Source organism: Triplophysa dalaica, chromosome 8 (genome assembly GCF_015846415.1).
Source record: "Triplophysa dalaica isolate WHDGS20190420 chromosome 8, ASM1584641v1, whole genome shotgun sequence".
NCBI lineage: Eukaryota > Metazoa > Chordata > Actinopteri > Cypriniformes > Nemacheilidae > Triplophysa > Triplophysa dalaica.
Window position 1 is genome coordinate 8,426,804 of NC_079549.1, and position 23,264 is coordinate 8,450,067.

At 38.5% G+C, this 23,264-nt stretch overlaps 1 protein-coding gene across 2 annotated transcripts in view; it reads right to left on the bottom strand.

The window, feature by feature from the left end:
* Positions 1-23,264, bottom strand: part of fam117bb (family with sequence similarity 117 member Bb) — a 66,870-nt gene that overhangs the window by 40,460 nt on the left and 3,146 nt on the right. The window contains exon 2 of one of the 2 annotated variants that reach the window (XM_056755534.1): positions 12,112-12,281. The exons of the other annotated variant lie outside the window; for it this stretch is intronic. Coding sequence (XP_056611512.1) covers positions 12,112-12,281 — 170 coding nt within the window. The remainder of the gene's footprint in view (positions 1-12,111; positions 12,282-23,264) is intronic. 2 annotated transcript variants of the gene reach the window in all.

Genomic DNA, 23,264 nt, shown 5'->3' on the forward strand with positions numbered 1-23,264 from the left:
GCAACCGGACCGTCAATGAGAGAGGACCAGGCCTGGGTTCTTGTTGTGGTTTGTTTGTGTTTCGCCGGCAGTCGTCCTTGAGGGGCTGCCGGCTGTCTATTTTCTATTGTTTTATCAAACGATTGAATGTTTGCCGGTTCCCGTCTCCTTCCTTTCTAAAGGACTTTGTTACAACAACTTACACAAAGTTTATACTTTACAGTATTTTGGGGAAAACCATGGTTACTAGGATAAATTCTTGCAGAAGGAACCATGAGTCTGGATTTCTGGATCAGGCTTCATGTGGATTTGGGTGTGTGGGTTGAAGTTACAGAAGGGCCTATGCTCAAAGTAGATTAACAGAGAAACAAAAGGCCCCTTATAAAGAGAGGGGCGCTGTGTTTGGACTTGCTTTGAAGCACAGGTCATGAGTGGAGGTCCTGGGTATATGATGTAATCCCAGTCAGCGAGTGGAGTCACTAGTATTTGGCAGACAATGAGAAAACATGCAAAGCACTGGTGGAAGACCTCAAGTGAAAAAATACAAAGCACAAGTTACGCCTTTTTTTTTTTTTTTAAATAAAAAAAAACAAACATCAGCCATCTGAAACACACTCGACTGTGGAACAGAAGAAGGAAAAAAATCAATTTTGCTGTGTAAAATCTGATATAACCATTTCCTGCTCAAACTCAACTCCCTTGCTCTACAGCCTTAACCCAAATACCCAGAATATATTTTGAAAAATGTCTCAGTGGTTTTATCTAAATACTGTGTAAGTCAATTGGGGCTAGTGTTGTGTGGTTATAAGTGTTCTTTAAAAATCTTCTTTTGTGTTCTGCTGAAGAAATTAAGTCATACAGGTTTGAATTGACCTAAAGGTAAGCAAATTATGAATTCATTTTCAGTGAACTATCCCTTATGTCCCCTAATACGATGAATCATCTTGATATCACATGGTTAAAAAAGTCATTAAAGGACATTTCATACAGTTTTGGACTATGTATGCGTCTAAAGATTTAGGGATACTGTACATGAAAACCCAGATAACCACTTTATTTTTGGCGTAAATGTGGGCGCCGTTATCTTTGAGCTGTTAGTGTTTAGACTTCAGGTGAGCAACTATAGCTAATGGCAGTAGTATTGCGAGTGAGACCAGTGTGCTATTTTGACTGGTTGCTTCATATTTATTATGGAACCCAAAGGTCCAAGCTTGATGTGTGCAGTTAGAGGTGGCCATAACAGCCGGTGCAAACGCAAAACATATCTACAAAACATTTGTTTTTACAATAATACACGCACCAGAGCTGAATCTGGATGTCGCGCACCCTATGATCTGCATACATTATTCATTATTTTAGCCTACAGGAGGCCCTTTCTCCAGGACAATTTACCTGCTTGACTAAATTAACTAAAAAACAATGATATTTATTAATAAAAATTAAAAGGCAGGCATTTAAGGGGAAGAGTGACACTAAATGTAGAAAAATATCAGATTATAATTACACATAAAACATATTTAGCACAACTAAACAAAATGTATGCAAACAGTGGTATAATTATATTAGCAGCAGTTAAAAATTATCCGTCGGTATTTTTAAAGGAATTTAGCCATTTAAAACTTATTAGGCTAAAGCAAAACTTCCTTCGAGAGGAGCTCGCAGCTGCATGACTAACAGTTACAGGGCATTCTTTTTTCATTAATATGGTAGACGCTTTTATCTAAAGCACATTTAACATTTATCAACACGCTAAATAGTACTGATAGCCTACCACGCCATGTTACTAGGAGGATTAAATGCTGAAGCAAGGGCGAGAATGAAAAACATGAAATAACGTCTTTATTCAAAAGACATAAAGTATGTATTTATGTATTAGTATGTTTTAAGTTGTTTTTTGAAAGTAGTTATAGATGATACAGCTCAGTAGAGACCTGTGATACAAGAGCAACCAGTAGTCTCGATTCTTCCGTTATTAGTTGTAAGGATCCAGGATCCAGGAATGATTGCTCTACTTTGACTGGGATGCACATCTGCTTTTGTGGTCTGTCGCGTGGATGTAATGTTACTGGTACGTCTCTGTGGTTTCATGGTTGTGGATCGAGGACCGGTCAATTCAGAGAGAAAATACGACGTAATTGAATATAGAGTATCTCATACGATATATCAGGCCACTTCATCCTCCCACAGTGTTATACATCGCGGGTGTGAAAAATATTTACCAGAACTGTTTAAATAGTTATTTGGGCGCGCTCCCGCAAAGCCACTTCAATTGTTTTCCACCGGCCGGATAATAATACGGAAGTCTCAACACACAGAGGAAGTACGTCACATGGTTTACTCCCACTTTTAAAAATACTTCCAATTGGAAAACCAGTAACGGCTAAAAAAATCTATTGACATCCATATAACAAAACTAACATCTGGTCTCCTTTCCTGCGTTCTGCTGAATCCAGGGCATTAGCGGTTACATTTTTTGGCTAAAGGGTTAAAGGTTTGCCTTCTAGTGGCTTTTGGATAAGTCAGTTTCAGGTCCACACAAGAGAAGCAAGCACTGTCCGGATAATCTGCCTGCTAAACTTTTCTGTAATCTATAAGAGCTCTACGCAAGCTGTGAATTCCCCTTAGACAAGATGTTATTAGGTATTCACCTGCTCGACTCTCTCTTTCCACTGATCACTGGTTACGTCGGTTGTACGAGTATCGATTCACAATAAAATCAATCGGCGCCAAATTTCGGTGCCTGAGAATGCATCTGGTGCTACGTGAGAGCAGGTTTGTTAGAGAGAGTGCATTTTACCTCAAGCAAAGCGAATGTAAAACCGCTAATAAAGCAGGCTTTCCTAATCAATTTATAAAATGTAAATAAACACTTGACATACTGTATGGTTATCATGTTTATATATTTAAATTAGGGACGCACTGATCCGATACTCTGGATCGGAATTGGGGCCGATACGGGACTTTTTTGCTGGATCGGGTATCGGACTGACGGGTTCGCTTCAATCCGATCTGTTGCGATACCCTTGGATGTTACTCTTAAGATTAAAAAAGGACTAACTATCAGGAAATTACCATAAAAGTTGTCATGCACTGTATTCGATGTCATGTATTTAGATAGCTTTATGCGAGGAACAAGCTAATATAGCATATTTAAAAAAAACTTGACCTCTGCTGGTGCTGTCATCTATCAATCTCCATCCAGCATGCATGTGTCTGGGAACAGTCAGGACGTTACTCGTTCCAATGTTTTCAATATTCTTCATAATCACTAGATAATAGACTGTGGATTTGTTTAAAATGCATTTTGCCGGAGACGGTACTCGCTGAGTGTAATGTTATTAGATTCATTAGACATTTTTGTTTTTTATGATCTTTTAAATTTAATACAGCACTTAACTAAATTTAAAAAGTAAAAATACTTGGGTAAGGAAAGTGGTAGATTTTAATGTACTCATGGATTAAAAGTTTAAAAACAACATTTATTTATGGACTGTAGTGGAGTAAGTATGATGTGCTTCATACTGTAGGGAAATATTTTTTGTCCAAAGTATTCTGATAAAGTACAGATATTTTAAAATGTACTTGAAAGTAAACATGCTTAAGAACTATCCATCTCTGGCAATAAAAGATGAAATACGCAACTCTACTTTGGTCAAGAAAAACAGTTCTAGTATTGAATCGGATCAGGATCGGCCGATACGCAGAATTCATGTATAGGAATCGGATCGACAAGGAAAAAGTAGTATAGGTGCATCCTTAAATTTAAATACTTGTTCTTGCATACACTTGTGTTAAGGAAATGCGTGCTCACTTGCAGAAGGCTTGGATGAACAAACATAACGAGTTGAACAATCAAGCTTGTTGAGGCGCTTTGTGTTTTCTTATGTATCAGACAGATATCAATTTGTCCATTTAAATGGGGAATCATCAAATCTAACGCAAGTAAATTATGGATCAACTCAGGGATAGGTTTTAGGACCCTTGATATTCTCCATATACATGCTGCCCCTCGGCAACATTATTAGAAAACATGGTATAACTTTCCGCTGTTATGCAGATGATGCTCAGGTATATATCTAATCAAGACCAGATGATTTCTTCCAGGTATCCAAATTGGCAGAGTGCTTCGAAGATATAAAACATTTGATGACTAGTAATTTCCTTTCAAATTTGAAAAAAACAGAAATATTACTTATAGCGCCAGAGACACGATAAGAGAATATTTCAGATTATAACATAACTTCAACAAATACAGTCAAAGGCGTTATATTAGACAGCAAACATTTGGAAATGTCATTTGGAAATCACATCTCAAATTGCCTTACAAAAACAGCCTTCTTTCACCTTAGAGATGTTGCCAAATTACGAAATATTCTGTGTTGCTGATGCAGAGAAGCTTATTCTTGCATTTGTGACCTCAACTTGGTGGTTGTCCTGCATCATCTATAAACAAACTACAATTAGTTAAGAATGCAGCTGCCAGAGTTCTAACCAGATTTATAAAATACAATCACATAACTCAATGTATCATCCCTTCACTGGTTACCTAATAAGTATCGTATTGACTTTAAAGTTCTTTACTTACAAAGCCTTAAACGGTTTAGCCCCTACCTACATAACAGAGAGCTTCTATCACATTACAACCCATCAGCTCTCGAAGATCTCAAAACTCCAGACATTTGATAACACCTAGAATAACTAAATCCACCAAAGGGGGTAGAGCTTTCTCATACGTAAAACCTATACTCTGAAACAGCTATCCCGATACTATTCGAGGGTCAGGCACTCTCTCAAAATTTAAATCTAGATTAAAGACACAGCTTTTCAGCCAAGCATTCACTTAATGCATAATATCCTAATGAATCACCGGAAGACTGCATTTATTAGATATTATTTACTAGAATGATCTTGCTTTTTCTCGTTGTTTTTGTGTTTTCCTATTTTTCTCATATTCTCCTGTAAAGCTGCTTTGGAACAATTCACATTGTGAAAAGCGCTATATAAATAAAATTGAATTGCAAAACAAATGATTTGAATTTTATTCCCACCAATGAAAAAAAATCTCATGACGTCCAGAAACAATTTTAGTGACAGATGTATGCGAACAGTCGAAATAGGATAAAAACAATTGATTGAAAGTGGTGAGTGAGGCCGTCAAAGTGCGGTTTAAAGCTGTGAACAGCGCAGCATGAGACTGATCATGCACGTGAACATTATTTCACTTTGTATGATTAACATTATATATGGGCCATCCTACAGAGTTTGAATGAGTTAGGACTTCATTGCATGTTGTCCACAAACTTTATCCATTGCGTCACATACACCCCTATTGCTAGTTTTTTCCCAGATTTTTTATGTATCCAAACTGTATAATATCAAAGTTACAGATTTATTTTAACTGTGCAGTTCATTTCATATTATAATTTCAGAAAGTTTTGAAAATTCTTCCTCTCCCAAAATTTTGTCACTACCAGTAGACAATTATATATATAATTTAATAAGAAGGATTTATATATATTATACTTGCATATTAAGGTTTATATATATATACATTTATATTACTATTTAAAAAAATTGTTTCCTCATGTAAATCAATAATATTTACAATTTTAACAATATTTCAAGTGTCATTTATGAGATTTGTTGTATTTTGAATCCAATCTTTCTTTGTAAAAGACATAAATTTGGATTCATTAGTTTATATATACATTGAACGAAATACTAGCATAACATCTTATTTGATAATTTTATATACTTTTGACAAAACATCCCATGTTTCGGTCGTGACACACACATTATCAGTAGTGATTGTAATGTTTTGGTAATGATCATAATATTTTATTTGCACAGCTGAATCAAACAGACAGTGTTCATGGGCAATCTTGGGACCGGTACGCCATGGTGACGGCGTCCATGATCCAGTGCGCCAATCTCTGTTATGAGGTAGCCCTCCACTTCTGCTGACCTCCAAAACAGACAAAGAGCTGCTCAGAGCTCATGAAACTGGACGCAACACGGATGGGCGGGGAGCGCCTGCAAGTTCATCACCTGGTCCCGAAAGGGAGCGGTGGGAACTTTGGGCACGTAGCCAGGCCGGTGTCCATGTTAACGTGAGAATCTCCAGGCCCGAATTCTAGGCAATCTGTGTACAAGGAGAATGCTTGTAGGTCCCCTACCCTCTTGATAGAAGCGAGCGCCACCGGGAGACCACCCGGGGTATCTCGGAAGGCTCTCCAGGACCACATCGAGGCAGGTTGTCATGTGCCTTTTACTGAGGAGTGGCTTCCGTCTGGCCACCACGCCATGAAGGTCTGATTGGTGGAGTGCTGCAGAGTTGGTTGTTGTTCAGGAAGGTTCTCCTCTCTCCACAGAGACGAGGCCCATCTTTCCTGATCGCTCAGTTTGGCCGGGTCGCCAGCTATAGGAAGAGTCCTGGTGGTTCCAAACGTCTTCCATTTACGGATGATAGAGGCCACTGTGCTCATTGGGATCTTCAATGCTGCAGAAATTGTTCTGTTCCCTTCCCCAGATCTGTGCCTTGTACAATCCTGTCTCAGCGGTCCACAGACAATTCCTTGGACTTCATGGCTTGGTTTGTGCTCTGACATGCATTGTTAACTGTGGGACCTTACACAGACAGATCCGTGCCCTTCAAATCATGTTCAATGAACTGAATTTACCACAGGTGGACTCCAATCAAGTTCTGGAAACATCTCAAGGAAGACCAGTGGAAACAGGATGCACCTGAGCTCAATTTTGAGTGGCATGGCAAAGGCTGTGAATACTTCTGTACATGTGCTTTTGTTTTTTTTGCAAAGATTTCAAACAAACTTCCACCACTTTTCTTTATGGGGTATTGTTTGTAGACTTTTGAGGAAAATAATGAATTTAATCCATTTTGGAATAAGGCTGTAACATAACAAAATGTGGAGAATGTAAAATGCTGTGAATAATTTCCAGATGCACTGTAAACCATTGAACTCATTAGCCTTCACCCAAAATGTTGTGAATGTGTCCATAATTATCACAAATGGTGAGTTTATTCAGGTGTGTCATATTAGAAGCAACTGACAATAGTCTCTCCCAAACGTGGGAGCGAGGGGAGGGTCCGTCAAAGAAATAATAATTTTGTGCTATTAAAAGTTAGATATTTTTCATTCAAATTTAGTGAAGTACAGTTGGCTACCGGGGGGGGGGGGGGTAGGTACAGTCTCGGTGGTACCCTCCGGCCTGTAAGGGGCGATGGGGGTATGTGGTGAGGAAGGCGTGACGAGAGCCGTGAGGCGGGGCCAGTGGCGTGATTGTTAGTTGGAATCAGCTGTGCGCACACCGGTCCTGCATATCTCACAGAGGAAATCAGGAGCATAATAGAACGAGCGACGGGACTGCTGACGAGAGAGGACCGGGCCCGTGCATGTGTTAAGTTTATATTTATGTTCTTGTGGCCGGCAGTCAACCGTGAGGTGGCTGCCATAATTTTACTTCTGTGTTTTTGTTTGTTTATTTTAATAAAACTTAATTTAAATGTTAGCCATTTTTTCCCACTACAGCTATCAACCGATAGTTTAAAAACAGCTGATTAGGGCCGATATATCCCATCAATCAAAAGTGTACAGGAAAATGCACTGAATTTGTGCTCTGTAGGCCTGTATAGAAAATGTAAAGAAACATCACCTATTTAATGTTCAATATTTATTGTCATTATATGAATGAATAACATTCAGAAAGGCAAGAAATATAATTTTTAATCTTCAGATTAATTAAATCTAAACTTTTATCAATTTACGGTGTACACTATCGATAGTGTTATCGATACTCCCTAATGTTTGGTGCAAAAAGCCTTGATGTGAAATGATGTTGAACATATTAAAGGACTCACCGTATGAGCACTTTCAACAAGTTGGTATGATTTATTAGTAGTGTTGTCACGATACCAAACTTTGGTAACGCTTGACTTTCATAAGCTTCCGCGTGTATCTGTGTAAGTGCTCGGTAGAGAGTGCTAAGCAATGATCATTTAACAAGCTTCCGGGTTTGGTTGCGAAAGTGCTCGGTAAGGAGCCATTCAAAGACATTTTTGGAAACAAAATGGCCAATTAGAGGTCTTTCATAATCTGTTCAACAGCGCTCAAATTATTGCGGGAAATGCAAGTTTTGTCACATTTAGTACCGGCCTGAACCCAAGTTTGGAATCGTGACATTAAGGTCTTCATGAAATGTCTGGAACATATTTTGCTTAAAAAGACTCTATGGCTGTGTAAAAAAAAAATTTTTGCCTCTTCAAAAACAGCTATCCTCGCAGCAACCCGTTTTGGTGTATGTTTCTAAAAAGATAATGAGTTACAGTGCACCCCACCCCTCCTCCATCCCGTGTGTCAACACAAGTGTAGTACTGCCATGACAATGGTTTTGCTAAATTATGTTTCCTGAACTCCTCTGTGGTTAGATTTGTTTTTAACGTCTCAAATCATATGATAAAGCATCCCGGCTTGAAGTGATTTGCGCAAACAAGCAGGTTTTTACTTATGGATTCTGAGAGATTTCCACTAAAAATAAAAGAAATCCACTCCTGCCTCTTTCGAGGTTAGGACTCTGAGCACCGAATACTTTGCATGTTGCATGTTGTTCACACATTTTATCCATGGCGTCACATACACCCCTATCGCTTGTGAAAACAACAATGGTGGCAGCGCCATGGGTGGAATTGTGTAGATTAAGGGGCCGTCATTTTATAATAAGATCCTGCTTTTATGTCACAACAGGAGCGAAATCTGAATGGCTCGATTTCTCACATGCTTGCAGGGAAAGGCACATCAAAAACAACCTTACTTGGATCTTGGTTTTCACGTTTTCTGGGTTGCTAGATGCACCGGGGACCCGATTATAGCAGTTAAACACAGAAAATTTTGGATTTTCATCCGATGACTCCTTTAAGAGAGAGAGAGACTTCATCAGCCTCAGTGTGGTCGAATGCGTTTCGAACAACCATAAAGATCGGCAAACATAAGTGTTTGCCACCCTATTACACTCCTGTATAGCATCTGACACTAGTTTCACTTGGTTTTGTAACGTGTTACGTGCCAACACTGTTGAACGTTTCAACCTTTCCGCTATGTTTTATTTCCTGTCGCGATTTATTACAATCGCGCTCACAATGCGCTGTGACATTCTCTGTCTTCCCGGCGTGTATATAGCTCACCAAAGCTAATAGCGGAGCAACTGCAAGGGAATTTCGGCCAGCCATCAATTTATCCTTTACATAAACTTATCTCATGGATGCTTAGCATCGGCTGCCCGTGCGCTTTGGAACGGACAAGAAAGCGGTGCGACCAGTGGTTTCTCTGCCTTCTTTTATACTTGACGTGAAGTAAAAAATAATGTTTGTATTTTGGGTTGTATAGCAGATCGGATTTATATATTTAGCCAAGACTGGCTGGTAGAAAGCAAATGTTACGCGCTTCCCGAGGCGTTATCTCTACATTCCCGGGACATCCGTGCCCTCAGAAAGGTCTAATTGTCAATAAACTCCAGACTGTCACCACAAAACTTAAACATGTTACTTTATTAAATAAAAACTCCTAGCATTGAATTGAGGTAGGTCTGCTATTGCTATTTTTTATTTTATGAAAAAACTTTCTGACGGAAATAAACTTTGCCGGTTCTTCTGTGTTTTCGTTTTGTCATAATTTGTTATTTATTTTATGCTTTGGATTTATATTCTTTTAGTTTTTCTCCATTGTACAAGATGCCGCAGGTTCGTGAAAATGTGATAATATGTGAATGCAGGTGCTGTTGTTGATGTAATCGTTATGCTGCTGTTTGCAAGTTAAAATAAATCTGTGAAAAAAATGTTTTTCAACTGTAGCCGTGTACTCATTTCGAAGTCTGCTTCCTCCGAAATTCGCATGCGAAGGTATATGCGGCGGAGAAACGGGAACATATTTCTCTGTTGAGATGGAAAAAATGTAAGTTGTCTTTCAACATCAAATACCCAGAGGGCCCGTCTATTACCATGGAAAAATGTTCTATGCAGTATAAAACACTCCCAATAAAGATATTTCAGTTTTTTTATTCCAATCATCTAAACTCTTCCCCCATGGCGTGAACTGAAATAGCTTAACTCATTTATCTTAAATGTGGAAGTTTTAAAGTCTTGCTTCTCCAGAGCGACTGTGAAGAGGCTTAGCGTGCACGTCTGATAAGGCTACTGTATTATTGTAATTATGATGCGACGTGGCAGAAGGCTCATGTAGATCTCTTCTCAAATTTCCACCCGTGACTTTCTCAGGGCGTCTGACAAAGCATGAAACATAACCTACAGCTCAAGATCTAGCAGCTAGCCTATGCGTAGCCCATACATGTACAGAACTGCTTCAAAACGTGACGCAGGACATCTCGCACTCAGTTTCTTTGCATTGGCCATAAATCTGTTACAGCTGGTGTATACAGATTCACACGGAGCGTATTCATTGAGGCGCTGTGTGTGTGCTTATATCCGAGGCTGCATATTTCTCTACTGCATGGAGGAGACAGGGGAGGGGGAAAGGCTTCATTCTGTGTTGTTGTTTGGTCACTAGGTGTGACCTCAGCTCCCTGGCAACTAACACCAGTGAACGGATCCAAGATCTGGTTATTTTGGCATGACAGTTCAGAAAAGAAAAAAAAAGAGCCCTACAAATGTTGTCCAAATTCCACATTCGGCCCCAACTCGCCAAGTTCGCTATGCACTTATTGTGAGACTACTGAAAGAAGGAACTGGGTGGAGGATCTGTGATCTACCGAACACAAAATCAATGAAAACTTGATGAAAGAACTGATGACCCTAGAGAAACAGGGCTTGTGAGCTGTGATGTTTTAATGATGGCAATACTGGAACGGAGCAATCTAAATGTCTCTTACATGATTTCCTCTTTAAAATCATCCTTTTAAAAAATCCTGGAAAATCGAGGCAGCTGCCTTAACCAAAAAAATGACGCAGTTTCCTCTCATCTCTCAATAAACCAGGGAGAGGCTTCCTCCTTTTCTCTCTCTCTCCAGACCGGAGTTACTTGGCTATCTGCTCTCCGATTGCTCTACTCTATATTTATTCTATTTATTCATGTATACCATTAAGATTGAAGCCATTATGTCATTATTCACTGGTGCATGAATCAACCTTAACAGTTTCATTTTGATAGTGGTTTGTTTGACCGTAAACCTGTAAATTTGGCTCAATTTATCTTGCCATCAGAATCAGCTTTGTGCTACAGACCCCAACAGGTTACACACATAATACACACAAAAATTAATCTAAGCCAAAGCGATATCAAAATTTGGACAATTAACGTCTGACATTTTATATTTATGTTGCAGAGTGGGGTATAAACTCAAGCTTTTGAGAAGAATTAAAGACGGCTTGGCAAAAAAGTTACACACAACAAAGTTTATAAAAACATTGGTCAGGAGAAAAAATTACAAAATATTACTACAGTAAAGGATAAACAAATATTAATAGCAGACACAATTTTTAGAAACTATTATAAAAATACACCCAACCGGACATCACTTTTGGCTACTACTCTACTGTTCATGTGTGATCCTTCTGACAGACATAAAACAAGAACACAAAATCTAAATAAATCCAAATATTCTTGCATATATTCTGTGAAGCCACTGCTGTGACTTTATTTAAATAATACTGTATAATTATTATACCTTATATTATACTGTATAATATTCAATAAGATAAACCACCCCTAAATAATAAACAAAACAAACTGTGGCTGGTCAATTAACATGTCTTCTCCTGTCTAAGTGGGCGATTCTTAGCCCAAGTTAACTTGCTATCAGCTTCAAGTTTGATTTACTTTGCAAGTCCTGGTCGACTGCTTCTCATAGATAACGAGAATGCACATAATGTTTTTGGTGTTTTTCTGGGTTTGTGTTTGCACAAAGCAAATGTTTCTCGGTGATTCATGCTGGTTGTTTGCAAAACACGTGTCTATCCAAGTAGGTATTGAAATGTTTGTGACCGAGAGGGGGGGCGGAGTGGAGCGTTTCTGAATAACTGACTGATCAATAGAGGGTGTGTATGATGTTGTCTAACAGGCAATCTGGGTATTAAATTATCTTGTGTAAGAGAGGATGGCTCACCTGGGTTGATTTATCCCTCATGCAGGGGGCACAAGGGGAGTGGCTGGGATCCCGGGGCCAGTGTCCAGACAAGTAGGGGGCCGTGAGTGCATCCAAAGAGGAGGTACGACGGATGCTACCGTTGCTGTTGGTGGTATACCAAGACCCTGCCACAGGAAATCTAGGCTTGTCTGCAAGACAGCCAGAAAAGCAGAGGAGATATAGAGGGGAAGGAAGGATGGGGGGACCAGGGGCCAGTCGCAGGTGAAAAATGGACAAATGAGACGCGGAGAGGAAAAAGAACAGATGGGAGCAGAACAGAGGAAGGAAAAAATGTTAGAGAGTGCGTCTCATGAACTCGTAAACACAATAAGCAATCTGTCAGGTGCACACTATGACTGGTTTTAATTTAACTTTAGAGTATGTTAGCCAAAGTTTTGAAATGTTTAGAATGTGCAAGCTTGACTCTAAAGCTTAATCCCCCCACTAGCATGCACAACCAATAAGAACGCTAACACAAACCAAAAATCACTGTACACTACCCACATTGTGTGTACATTTGCTGCCGTGTAGTTATATGTAAATTATGTGTCATTATCATGTGTACACTACGCACCTTGTGTACACTACGCACATTGTGTACACTACGCACATTGTGTACACTACGCACATTGTGTACACTACGCACATTGTGTACACTTGCTGCTGTAAAGTTACATGAAAATTATGTGTCATTCGTTATATTGTGGTATAACATTTGTAAAGAAATGTTTACTGTGTAAATGTGTTCAAGAAATGTCTCCCGTAAAGTATTCTAATTCTTTTTACTTATTATCTGTCATACTGCCAAGTTTTTCACCTACTGTTGCACTTGTGTATATGTTTGAGTGACAATAAAGGGATTTGGTTTAAATATCAGCTGCTATGATAAATGATGAATGCTATCACCCAGCAGATTGGGACAGAATAAGCTCTTTCAATAAAACTAAAACTGATGAACAGCACACTGACTGGCTGTGGTAGACTGGCATAAGGGAACTGCCTGTGTATCTTGACCTACATTCGGTGCAGCTGTGAGTAATTGCCCCCCTTCACTAACCCTTAATCTCTTGTCTGCGCTGGGTTGCACACAATCGATGGATTTCTCTCAACCGTCCACTATCACTCTGTCTGATCCTTTTAAAGGCTATTCTTTCTTGTAAATCCACACCATTGAATACGAAGTGCAGGCGGATGTACAGTAATAAAGTGTGGCCTGATGTTTTGTACTCCTCTGAAGAGATGAAGGAGTTTACACAGGAAGCATACAGTATGTCCTGTTCACAAGTAGAGATTCCCTGTTCTATTCAAAAACCATTTACCACATTGATGACACAATGTTTAGTGTGTGTGTGTGCGCTCAAGTTTATCCTCTTCTGATTTTAAATGGAACTTCTAAGAAAGCAAACCAGAAGGCAATTGTTATTTTTTTTTGCATCTGATAGTCCAAAGGAAATCTCAACACACACCTTATCACGAAAACAACTACTTCACAATGTTGTGTAAAGCTTTCCCTATTTGGAAAAACTCAAATGGAGTGTGCTTTACACATTAATGAACATCAGAGAGCATTTATAAAGGAGAAACCTCTAAGGATTTTTAGGGGAAGTCATGCGGGTGAGAGAGAACGTGAGCAAAAGTCCTTTCATGTGTGTTGCAACTCAAGGCCTGAAATACAGGCTGCTCTGTGAAATGTTAATGCAAACTCACAATTACACGTCAAAGCTCTAAGAGGTTTTAAGACTACATGAAACGCAAAGAAAAAAAATATAAAGCACATTCAGAAAAAACAAATCAGGTATAGGGCGAGTTTCAAATAGTCGAAATTTCATAGTAATTGATGTGAAAAGGCCTTTATTGTTACATTTACATTTAGTGGTTGGTCTATTGGTTTCTTCAACCACCACAGTACACAACATTGTGCAACAGGAAAGCAACCACTCAAGTTAAGTTTATACAAAAAAAAAGCAAAAGCATCTATGTACTCACAAAACATTGGTAAAGCATTATGGTCCGATATGGGTTTTTCGGGGCCGATACCGATTATTTCCATGTGAATTAGACCGATAACCGATATTTTGAACCAATATATATGCACTTCTTAATCTTTTTTTTCTTTGTGTATCCATCGACTACAATTAAGGAAAAATGAAGAGAGTTAAAATAACCCACAGACTGTATGCTTTATTATTAATCCCATGTTTAGTATGTGTAATTACATTTTTCATATTTCTCTTTTTTTAGATTAGATTATGGTTTGCTAAATTTCATCAACATTGGTTTATTAGACCATTGCTTTATTTATTGCACCACACTGTATTCTGCCACTTTCTGTGTTTTATTAGTCTTTTCTCATGAAAGGTGCTTGGAAAGCTTTTCTGTAGCTCAGTGGTAAGAGCATTACGTTAACAACGCAAGGTTGTGGGTTCGATCCCAGGGGATTGCAAATACCTATGTAAAAATGTATATAAAAGCAATGCAAGTCGCTTTGGATAAAAGCGTCTGCCAAATGCATGAATCGAAAGAAAAATGCATTGTAAAAACCTGCGCACCTGGCTACCAAACCCGAGACTACCTGAAGGAGGTGGTCTGAGTTCGGTTGCTTTCAAACTGTGGCACGGTTTGCATGAATATGAAAGCAACACAGACCCAGGTGCACACTTGATGAGGAAGTAAAGTGACCTGCTCATCCGTTTAAGCCAATTACAATGCAATTCCTTCTATAAAACACATGTAAGACTTGATAATTTACTTTGGATTCGAGCAACAGTGAGCCTGCATCATATTTCTGTGTTGCGAGTGGAATCAGAGCGGCAGGCCAATGGTAATCCACGGTTTCCTCAAAATTGGCTTTTTGAAGCAGCAGAAAGCCATCTGCATGCAACGCACATACAGAAAACCCAAATGTCATTTACTCTGCTGCACATAATAGTACCAAATTAATAAAAATACAATATATAGATCCTTGTTCTTTTTTCTGTCTTGTGCTGTGCACATTTTTGATGATGTAAGACAAACATAAACTAAACAGGGACACATGCATTAAATGTTCAGTTGATAAAGGTACTCTTCAGCATTGTATTCGTGGAGTTGTCCTAGATACAAGAATTTTGAAAGAAGGTGGTACTTGTTTATCAATCAGTTTCAGTAAATCTCCCAATGGAACCAGCAATTTTTACTTTGGGAATTACTCCAAACTACATTGTAAACCCTGGCAATGGGGTTCAGACTAACTTTTTTCAATAAGAGCACTGTAGCCCCTGACAAAAACTTTTAGGAGCGCAAGTAGGAATTTTAGGCGCACACAGAATCTGCAGAATTCTTTGGAAACAGTTGTATATGCGTTTACAATTGTACAGAAATGTAAATATGTGTAAATGTGTTAAAATAGTATTAAAATACTACCTGTCTATGGATTTAACTGCAGGTGAGAGTGGTTTGGTTCTGCTCATCATTTAAAAAGAGGCAGAGCTTACAGAGAAGATTTAAGACCCAAGTAAAGAGAATGTTTAAGCTCTGAATACACCCGACCAAGTTAGTACGGAATTCATTTGAACCAACAGAAAACGTGCATGTCATTTTGTATGAAAATATATATATTTTATTGTTTATAGTGTTAAAAGTCCCATTCCCCACGATCCCATTTTTCAACCTTAAGTTATTGTGCAATGTTGCTGTAAGAGCATCAACAATACCTACAAAATGATAAAACTCAAAGTTCAGTGCCAAGCGAGATATTGTCTTCAACAGAATTCGCTTTTCAAGGACTTCAGAGAATTGCTGAAATCGGACTACATCCCTCTACTTCCCAGGTACATGATGTCACTATTCCGAGTGCTTTAATAACCTCTGTCCACGGGAAGACGCCAAAAAAGGGGCGAGACCTCCCTAGAGAAGTCGAAGAGCCGCTGGAGTAGTGTTCGGTTATCAGAGATTGTAAACATTTCATTGGGCTACGCGCTTAACTACTTTCACTTTCATGACGGTCCTACAGCTGGCAATAAAAATTCAGCTACACACATTCTAAAATAACCAACGGTCAAATAACAGCTTCCATGACTTTAAAATGGGCAGTGAAAGCTGTTCTGTGTAATACAAAATAATTTTGTGTGTGTGCGCATCCCTATAAATTGTCCTGCTTGTAGATGTCTCGTGATCAATCTGCTTGTTTAATTATCCAGCTCGGGTCCAATATTAAAAGGCAAAACTAACGCTTCTGTTATTATGTTTCTAATTAATATAACCGTGCTGACGGCATTTAGTCCGGTGTCATTTCCCTCGCCATAGTAGGGAAACAAAGTATCCATCGAGTTACACTTTGATCAATGTTTTTAACCGATTAAGTGAAGTTAACGCCATTGTTATTGTTTTTTGCTAAAAGACAATGTCTATGAATACACGTGCAATGAGAGGAGCACGGACCAATCACTACAGCCCGAGAAGTGAAAGCTCGCTGATATGGTATAGGACGGATATCTTCACACACACACACACAAAGCGGGCAACCAATCACGACAGACCTGGTCAGCTTTACCTGGTCAGTCGTTTTGTTAGAAGAGGGACAACGGTGACCAATAGAATTGAAATATGTGAAATATGAAGCGGTTTTTTTATTAGAAACATAAACATCCATTGTTAAACACCCCAAAAACATAAGCAAATCCTCAAAAACAGCAAAAGACTGGCTCCTTTAAAGCAAAGCAAATGGCTAAAGACGTTCTTATGATGATTTTATTGTGTATTAAGGACACTTTTCATCATGTTCACTAAACAATGTAAAGATAACTTCACATAATTTTAAAGATGTCATATGGTATGAATCAGTGTTTTTCTGTGCCTTTGGTGTGTTATAAGTTGCCCATGCATCCATGCATGCATTCTAAAAGCGAAGGCTCACCCAGACCTGCCTGAAATGCCTAGTGTAACCACACCCCCACAAATCTACGTCAGTTAGATACATGTAAGACCACAAACATGTATACGCAAGTAAGATGGGCGTACCTGTCAGTACAATTGCTTTGGAACCTGAGGTTTCAAATATGGAAAGAGACATTACATTTCCGTCACACGCTCACAGTATTCGACCAATCACAACACACTGGTAAACTGTCCAATCATAGCACATCGCGCTTTTGAGAGAAAACTTCCAGGGCTCGTGCGACTAATTTGGTCGCACATGCGACCTTATTTTTCAATGGTGCGACTTAAAATTATCAGAGGTCGCACCGGTGCGACCAGCCGTTCGAGGGGGAAAAAAGTCTCCGCAACCCTGAAAGTCTCCTGTGATTCAACAACAGACACACATTGGACCCATATCGTGGTCAAACCAATCAATGATAGTGAAGGGCGGACCCCCCTCTGATTGGCTGTGGTCCAGATATTCCTTCACGTGAGTGTACCAGAGGTCGCGACGTCGCGTTAACTCAAAATTCTCTGACATTGACGGATTTTTCACCCGTGACGGAAAAATCTGATGGCCGCCCGTCATTTTGGCGGATTACAATGAAGGCAATTTGTAAATCCCCGTTTCCCTTCAGCGTGATATGCTCGAAAAGCGACCTGCGTGTTTTCACCTGTTATTGTTACTGACTAGACATATCCACCGCTCCGCTCCTCACGCGAGCCGGACCTCGATCGCAAAACAAACGAGATGATCAAAAGTCCAGACATGCACATGATAAACAACGTAAAACTTGCTTAATTGCTTATTACTTGTTGTCCGTGATGTTTGTTAGTTTCCTTGTGTAGTGATAATGGCAGAGCTCTCGTTCTTTAAATGTGCGCTGCACCATTTTCATTACTTTCGTTTTATTCAAACGGTTTTGTACAGTATTTTTATAGACTTCAACACTAGGATTTTTTTAAATTGTTAATAGAGTAAGTCTCTCACCACTGTAAAGTGACTTTTACTTGTGATACGGGACTGTTGTGCTTTTAATTTCATCACTGAAATTTACACAATATTTACTCCAAATTCCGTTCCTAAAAATCACAGCGCTTCAGTCGACATCAGCCATAACTTTTGTTACAAACACAAGATACGAGCAAAATAAAAAGTGATTTGGAAAGGGCTTGAATATGGTATCAAAAACTGTATCGGCTTTATTGGGCATTCGGTTGTATTACAATACAACAAGTTCCGAGACGCCAAAAAAAAAGTTCTGAGACGCCAGTACAGCGTGATGACGTCACGAACATACAAATTAGCACCTAACGCCACCTTGAACCATATTGATGGGTAATAACAGATTATGACGGATTTTTTACGACCATGTCAGTCAAAATGACGGACAAAAAAAACTGTAGAGAGGTGAGGAGACTAATGCTGTTAGTTAAACAGAGTGAATGTAGCAGGGGATGATGAGAGAAGATGAAAAGAACAATTCACAACTTTTTCGTAAATAATGTTATTTTAAGGCCTGATCCGTCCAAAAATCACAAGCAATGCTCTGACACTGAGCCTTCAAGCCCTTGACCATTTATCTTGAAATCTTTTAAGTTTAAATTTCTCTTCACTGAAGGACAAACACTTTTTCAGTAAGTTACCTTTCTTGTAGATTTGTGCTTCAAATAAAGAACTTAATGTTGAACAGTTTGTAAGATAAACATTTACAAGTAAATTTTGCCCATATGGACATTAAACAAAAGTGAACTGGTCAAAGCAGGTAAATGTTAAATGCGATGCGGTCTAAAATTTGGGTGCACCCTACTTTTGTGCTAGTGCACCCAAGAAAAAAAGTAAGGCGCACCAGTGCAACCAGTGCAAAGAGTTAGTCTAGAGCCCTGACTTCAGTGTATTTGAACCTTATATCGTGTATACACATTGCATTACATCTAAAACAAACGATAATATATGTTTTAGCCGTGTCATATGACCCCTTTACCAAGAGCAATTGCCTGTCATTCATTCTGGTTGTGAATGGATTAGAAATGATATAGCGCTGTCTCTAGTAATCAACAGATAAATGGGGTATTCTGAACAGCAAACAGCAAATCTGTAAACTTGTCAATGATTAGCTGAGCTGTGACCGACATGACGACAGCAAGAAACATAAGTCACCCAGCCGCCCAGCTCCGGATTCTCCACTTCCCACACACATGGGCCTACACTAGTGGGCTCCCAATGTACTCGTCTTTTCACATGAAATATAATTAATAGCTAGGAAAAAAAATCCAAATTGGCAGGTCACAAACTTTCGTGCTGTCTCAAAAACTGGTCGCATTTAGTTGCAATCTGGAGCCCTGCAGCTTTCATAAATTGACTGACAAAGGTATACTTCTGGCAAAGCGTTTAATTGCTTTGCAATGGAAAAGAGTAGAAACGCTGTCTATCACATCAATAACATGTCTTTCTGTTTAGCGATGTAAAAGATAACGTATACATCAATAGGAAAACTCATCTTTTGAGAATATTTGGAATCCCTTTACATCCTTTATTTCTAACTTAGATCTTAGTAGAATTGTATAGGTGGCTTATAATGATTAGATGACATGATATTGAATATATCAGTGTCCTTCGTATTTCTTTATGTGCCCCCTACATTGTTATACCCTTCATTTATATGACTTATTTATTGAGTCAAGTCAAATTCATGAAGTGTCAATGTGGTGTAACCACGATTTAAGGAGCAATTTGGTCAATATTATGCAAGCAGACATGTGACAGGAAATAAAATTACATAGAGGAACTCCTGGTGCAACTAACTTCTTCGTGCAAAGGTTAGAAACTCTTTTTATAAAGCAAGATAATTGTGTGTCAGGTTTTCTTAGGTATGCATGTCATAGTGTATGACCCCAGAAATACATTGATATTCTGAAAATGAGTATTAACTTTAAACATTTCATTTGAAATATTCCCATCATGGCCATACAGTCCTGCTCACCATTATTGGCACCCTTAGTAAATATGAGCAAAGAAGGCTGTACAAATAAATCTGCATTGTTTCTCCTTTTGATCTTTTATTTAAAAAATATACAATATTCCAACATTTCATTAAAGTAAAACAATTTGAAGTAGGGGGAATATCACATTGACAATGTTTTTTTCTCTAATACACCCTGGCCACAATTACTGGCACCCCTAGAAATTCTTAGGAGTAAAATACCTCCCGAGTATATTCCCATTTATACTTACATTTTCTTAGCACACCAAGGTGATTAGAAACATGACATTGTCTAGTTATGACTTCTTGTTGCACATGAGAAAAAATATAAGTAACACAAAGCCAATGGATAAAACCAAAGAATATAGTTCTGATGTGCAATATAGTTCTGTTGAGCTACACAAAATATAAAATGGCTTTAAGGAAATAGTTAAAAAAATAAACAATGTAATTTCCAACATCAGGGCAACGATCAAGAAGTTTTAATGGACTGGAGATGTTGAAAATCAGCTTGAAACAGGATGTGTGTCTATATAGTCTCAATGCACTACTAGGAGAAGAATTTGAGAGGCTGAAGACTCTTCAAAGAAAACAGATGGAAAATTGCAGAAAATAGTTGAATTTTGGGGTCAGAAAGCATTTAATAAAAATAAAGGAAAAACTACACCACCATACCCACAAGTTGTTTGGGATCCTGTTCAAGAAACAAATCTTCTGCTCTAATGCACAAATACTTCAACCAGGAACTTCAACCAGGACTGGGGTCTATGGCCATATGCAATGAAAAATAGTTTTTTGGCAGCAATAAGACAAGATAGGTTTGGTAAACACAGGGATAAAAGAATGCCTCATGTCCACAGTTAAATATGTCACCACATATTCATTGTTGTGAACCTATTTTTATACCAGAGGTTCTGGACATTTTCTTCAGATACATGTCATCATGTTTTATACCAAATACCAACAAGTAAAAAAATGGGTTCAAAATAAACACCAACATCAATAAAATATTCAGTGGCTCACTGAACACAAAATCAAGATCCTGCCATAGCCATCCTTGTTCCCTGACCCAAACCCTACAGAAAATGAGTGATATGAACTGAAGAAGAGGGAGGACCAACATTTGAAGGATCTGGAGAAATTCTTTATGGAGGAATGGACTCAAATGACTCTTAATGTAATCTCAAACCTCATCAGACTGAAAAGAAAACACTCAGAGCTGATTTTCTTATAAATTAAGGTTGCAGGGTGAATAAAATACAAGAGTGCCAATAATTGTGGACAACATATATGGAAGAACATTTTTTCCCCACTTCAAATAGTTTTCCTTCAATGAAATGTTGGAATATTGTTTTTTTTTTTTTAAATAAAAGATCAAAAGTAGAAACAATGCAGATTTATTTTTACAGCCTTCTTTGCTTATATTTACCAAGGGTGCCAATAATGGTGAGCAGGACTGTATGTGTTTACATAGGTGTCCATTTATACCTGTCAAATTTGATTTTAAAGTGAAATCCCAAATAGTGTAGCCGGTTAGACCATTGGACTTCTACCTAATCCCTATGTGCTCCCCGGGCGCTGCAGTGATTGCTGCCCCCTTCTCCGGGTGTGTGTGTTCACCACTTGCTGTGGGTGTGTTCACTACCTGGATGGGTTAAAAGCAGAGGTCACTTTTCGGGTATGGGTCACCATACCTGACAAACAGGTCACTTTCACTTTTGAATTAAAGATGTAATATAAAACTAAACTACTATTTGGAACTATTTTTTAAGTGTTCAGTGTTATATTTTTTGAGAAAGTGGTGCTTTATCCACTTGTATTTAAATCAAAGCATTCGTAACACAGAAAACATTGTCGAGAAAGGGCAAACAGCATATAGTGGCTCTTTAATATAAAATGTACTGTATTGTGATTTTGTCCGATGTTGCATTTATAAATCAGGATTTTAGCAGCGGTTAAAGTGACTGCTGGTGGCATCCCGTTGCAAAATACAGTATAATGTGACAGATAAGAGAGTAGATGAAAAACAGGTAAGTGCTAACACTAACACGATGTGATGACGTCACAAATATGCAATATATTTTTGTTAAAATCCTATGAGAAACACTACATATCATGTTATATATACATACATGATTAAATATTGTAGTAGAAAGTTGGTGTCTACATTTTAACATAAATTCAGTGCTAAAAGAAATGAGATCTCCGCAATTTAGCTTCGCAGAGGCCTTAAGATGAAAATGACATGAATATGATGTTGATCGGATAAAATCTCTGGGAGGAGTTTGTTCAAATACGATGCGTGGAAATTGAAACAAACTAAAAATTCAATAGGAAATCAAAAATAACGGACTTCCTGTTCAGTTTAGAGATATGCCCCAAGAGACTTTTCTTAATGATTCGGGGTGTTTCATGAGTGTTTTCTAGCGAGCCAGATTGCCACACCTAATTTTAATACCCCTATCAGACGTAAATTTCTGCAACGTCTGATGCGTGTGCAAATTATTGTGAGTTGTCGAGCATGTTAAGGCCGTCAAAATTGCGATCAAAGCGAATAAAGAATAATAATAATTAAAGCTGCAAGCAGCGATGTGCGGGCCCTCGCGCAAGTGGCCACGCAACCCCTGTGCCACAACAAACATGTCGGCCTCAGGATCACCAAATGGTGAGCAATCTGCATACAGGGAGTTACATTATAGAAACAACGTCGTTTATGTACATGTACCAGATTTTCTGCTGCCAGTTCGTGGTGCAATACAGTAGGTTAATATTGACATATTTTACACGTCATTCGGGGCATGACGCTAATCAAACGTGTTACGTTTGGAGCAGAGTGGACAATGGTCTCATTCACTAAGCATGCATTCACACAAGTGTGTGTGTGAAACCGGCATATGAACATTCAAGGTTAAACTTTACACCATTTAGCACCACAATTTTTTTCACAAGAGACTAATCAAATGTATAGGACAAAGCAATGTAAGTCGCTTTGGATAAAAGCGTCTGCCAAATGCGTAAATATGACCTTTCTGTTGTTTACACTTAGCGAAGTCATATGGAACTGAAACCCGTTCAGGAGACCTGGAACACCTTCACAGGTGTGCATTTAACTCAGTTAATGCATACCCATTGAACGTTTTGAAGCATTCACAACCTACAGCCTTGTGGGTATAAAATATGATAATGCTTTAAGTTTTTAAAATAAAATTATATTCAAATATATTTAAAAAACTGAAACCTGTTTCACAAAAG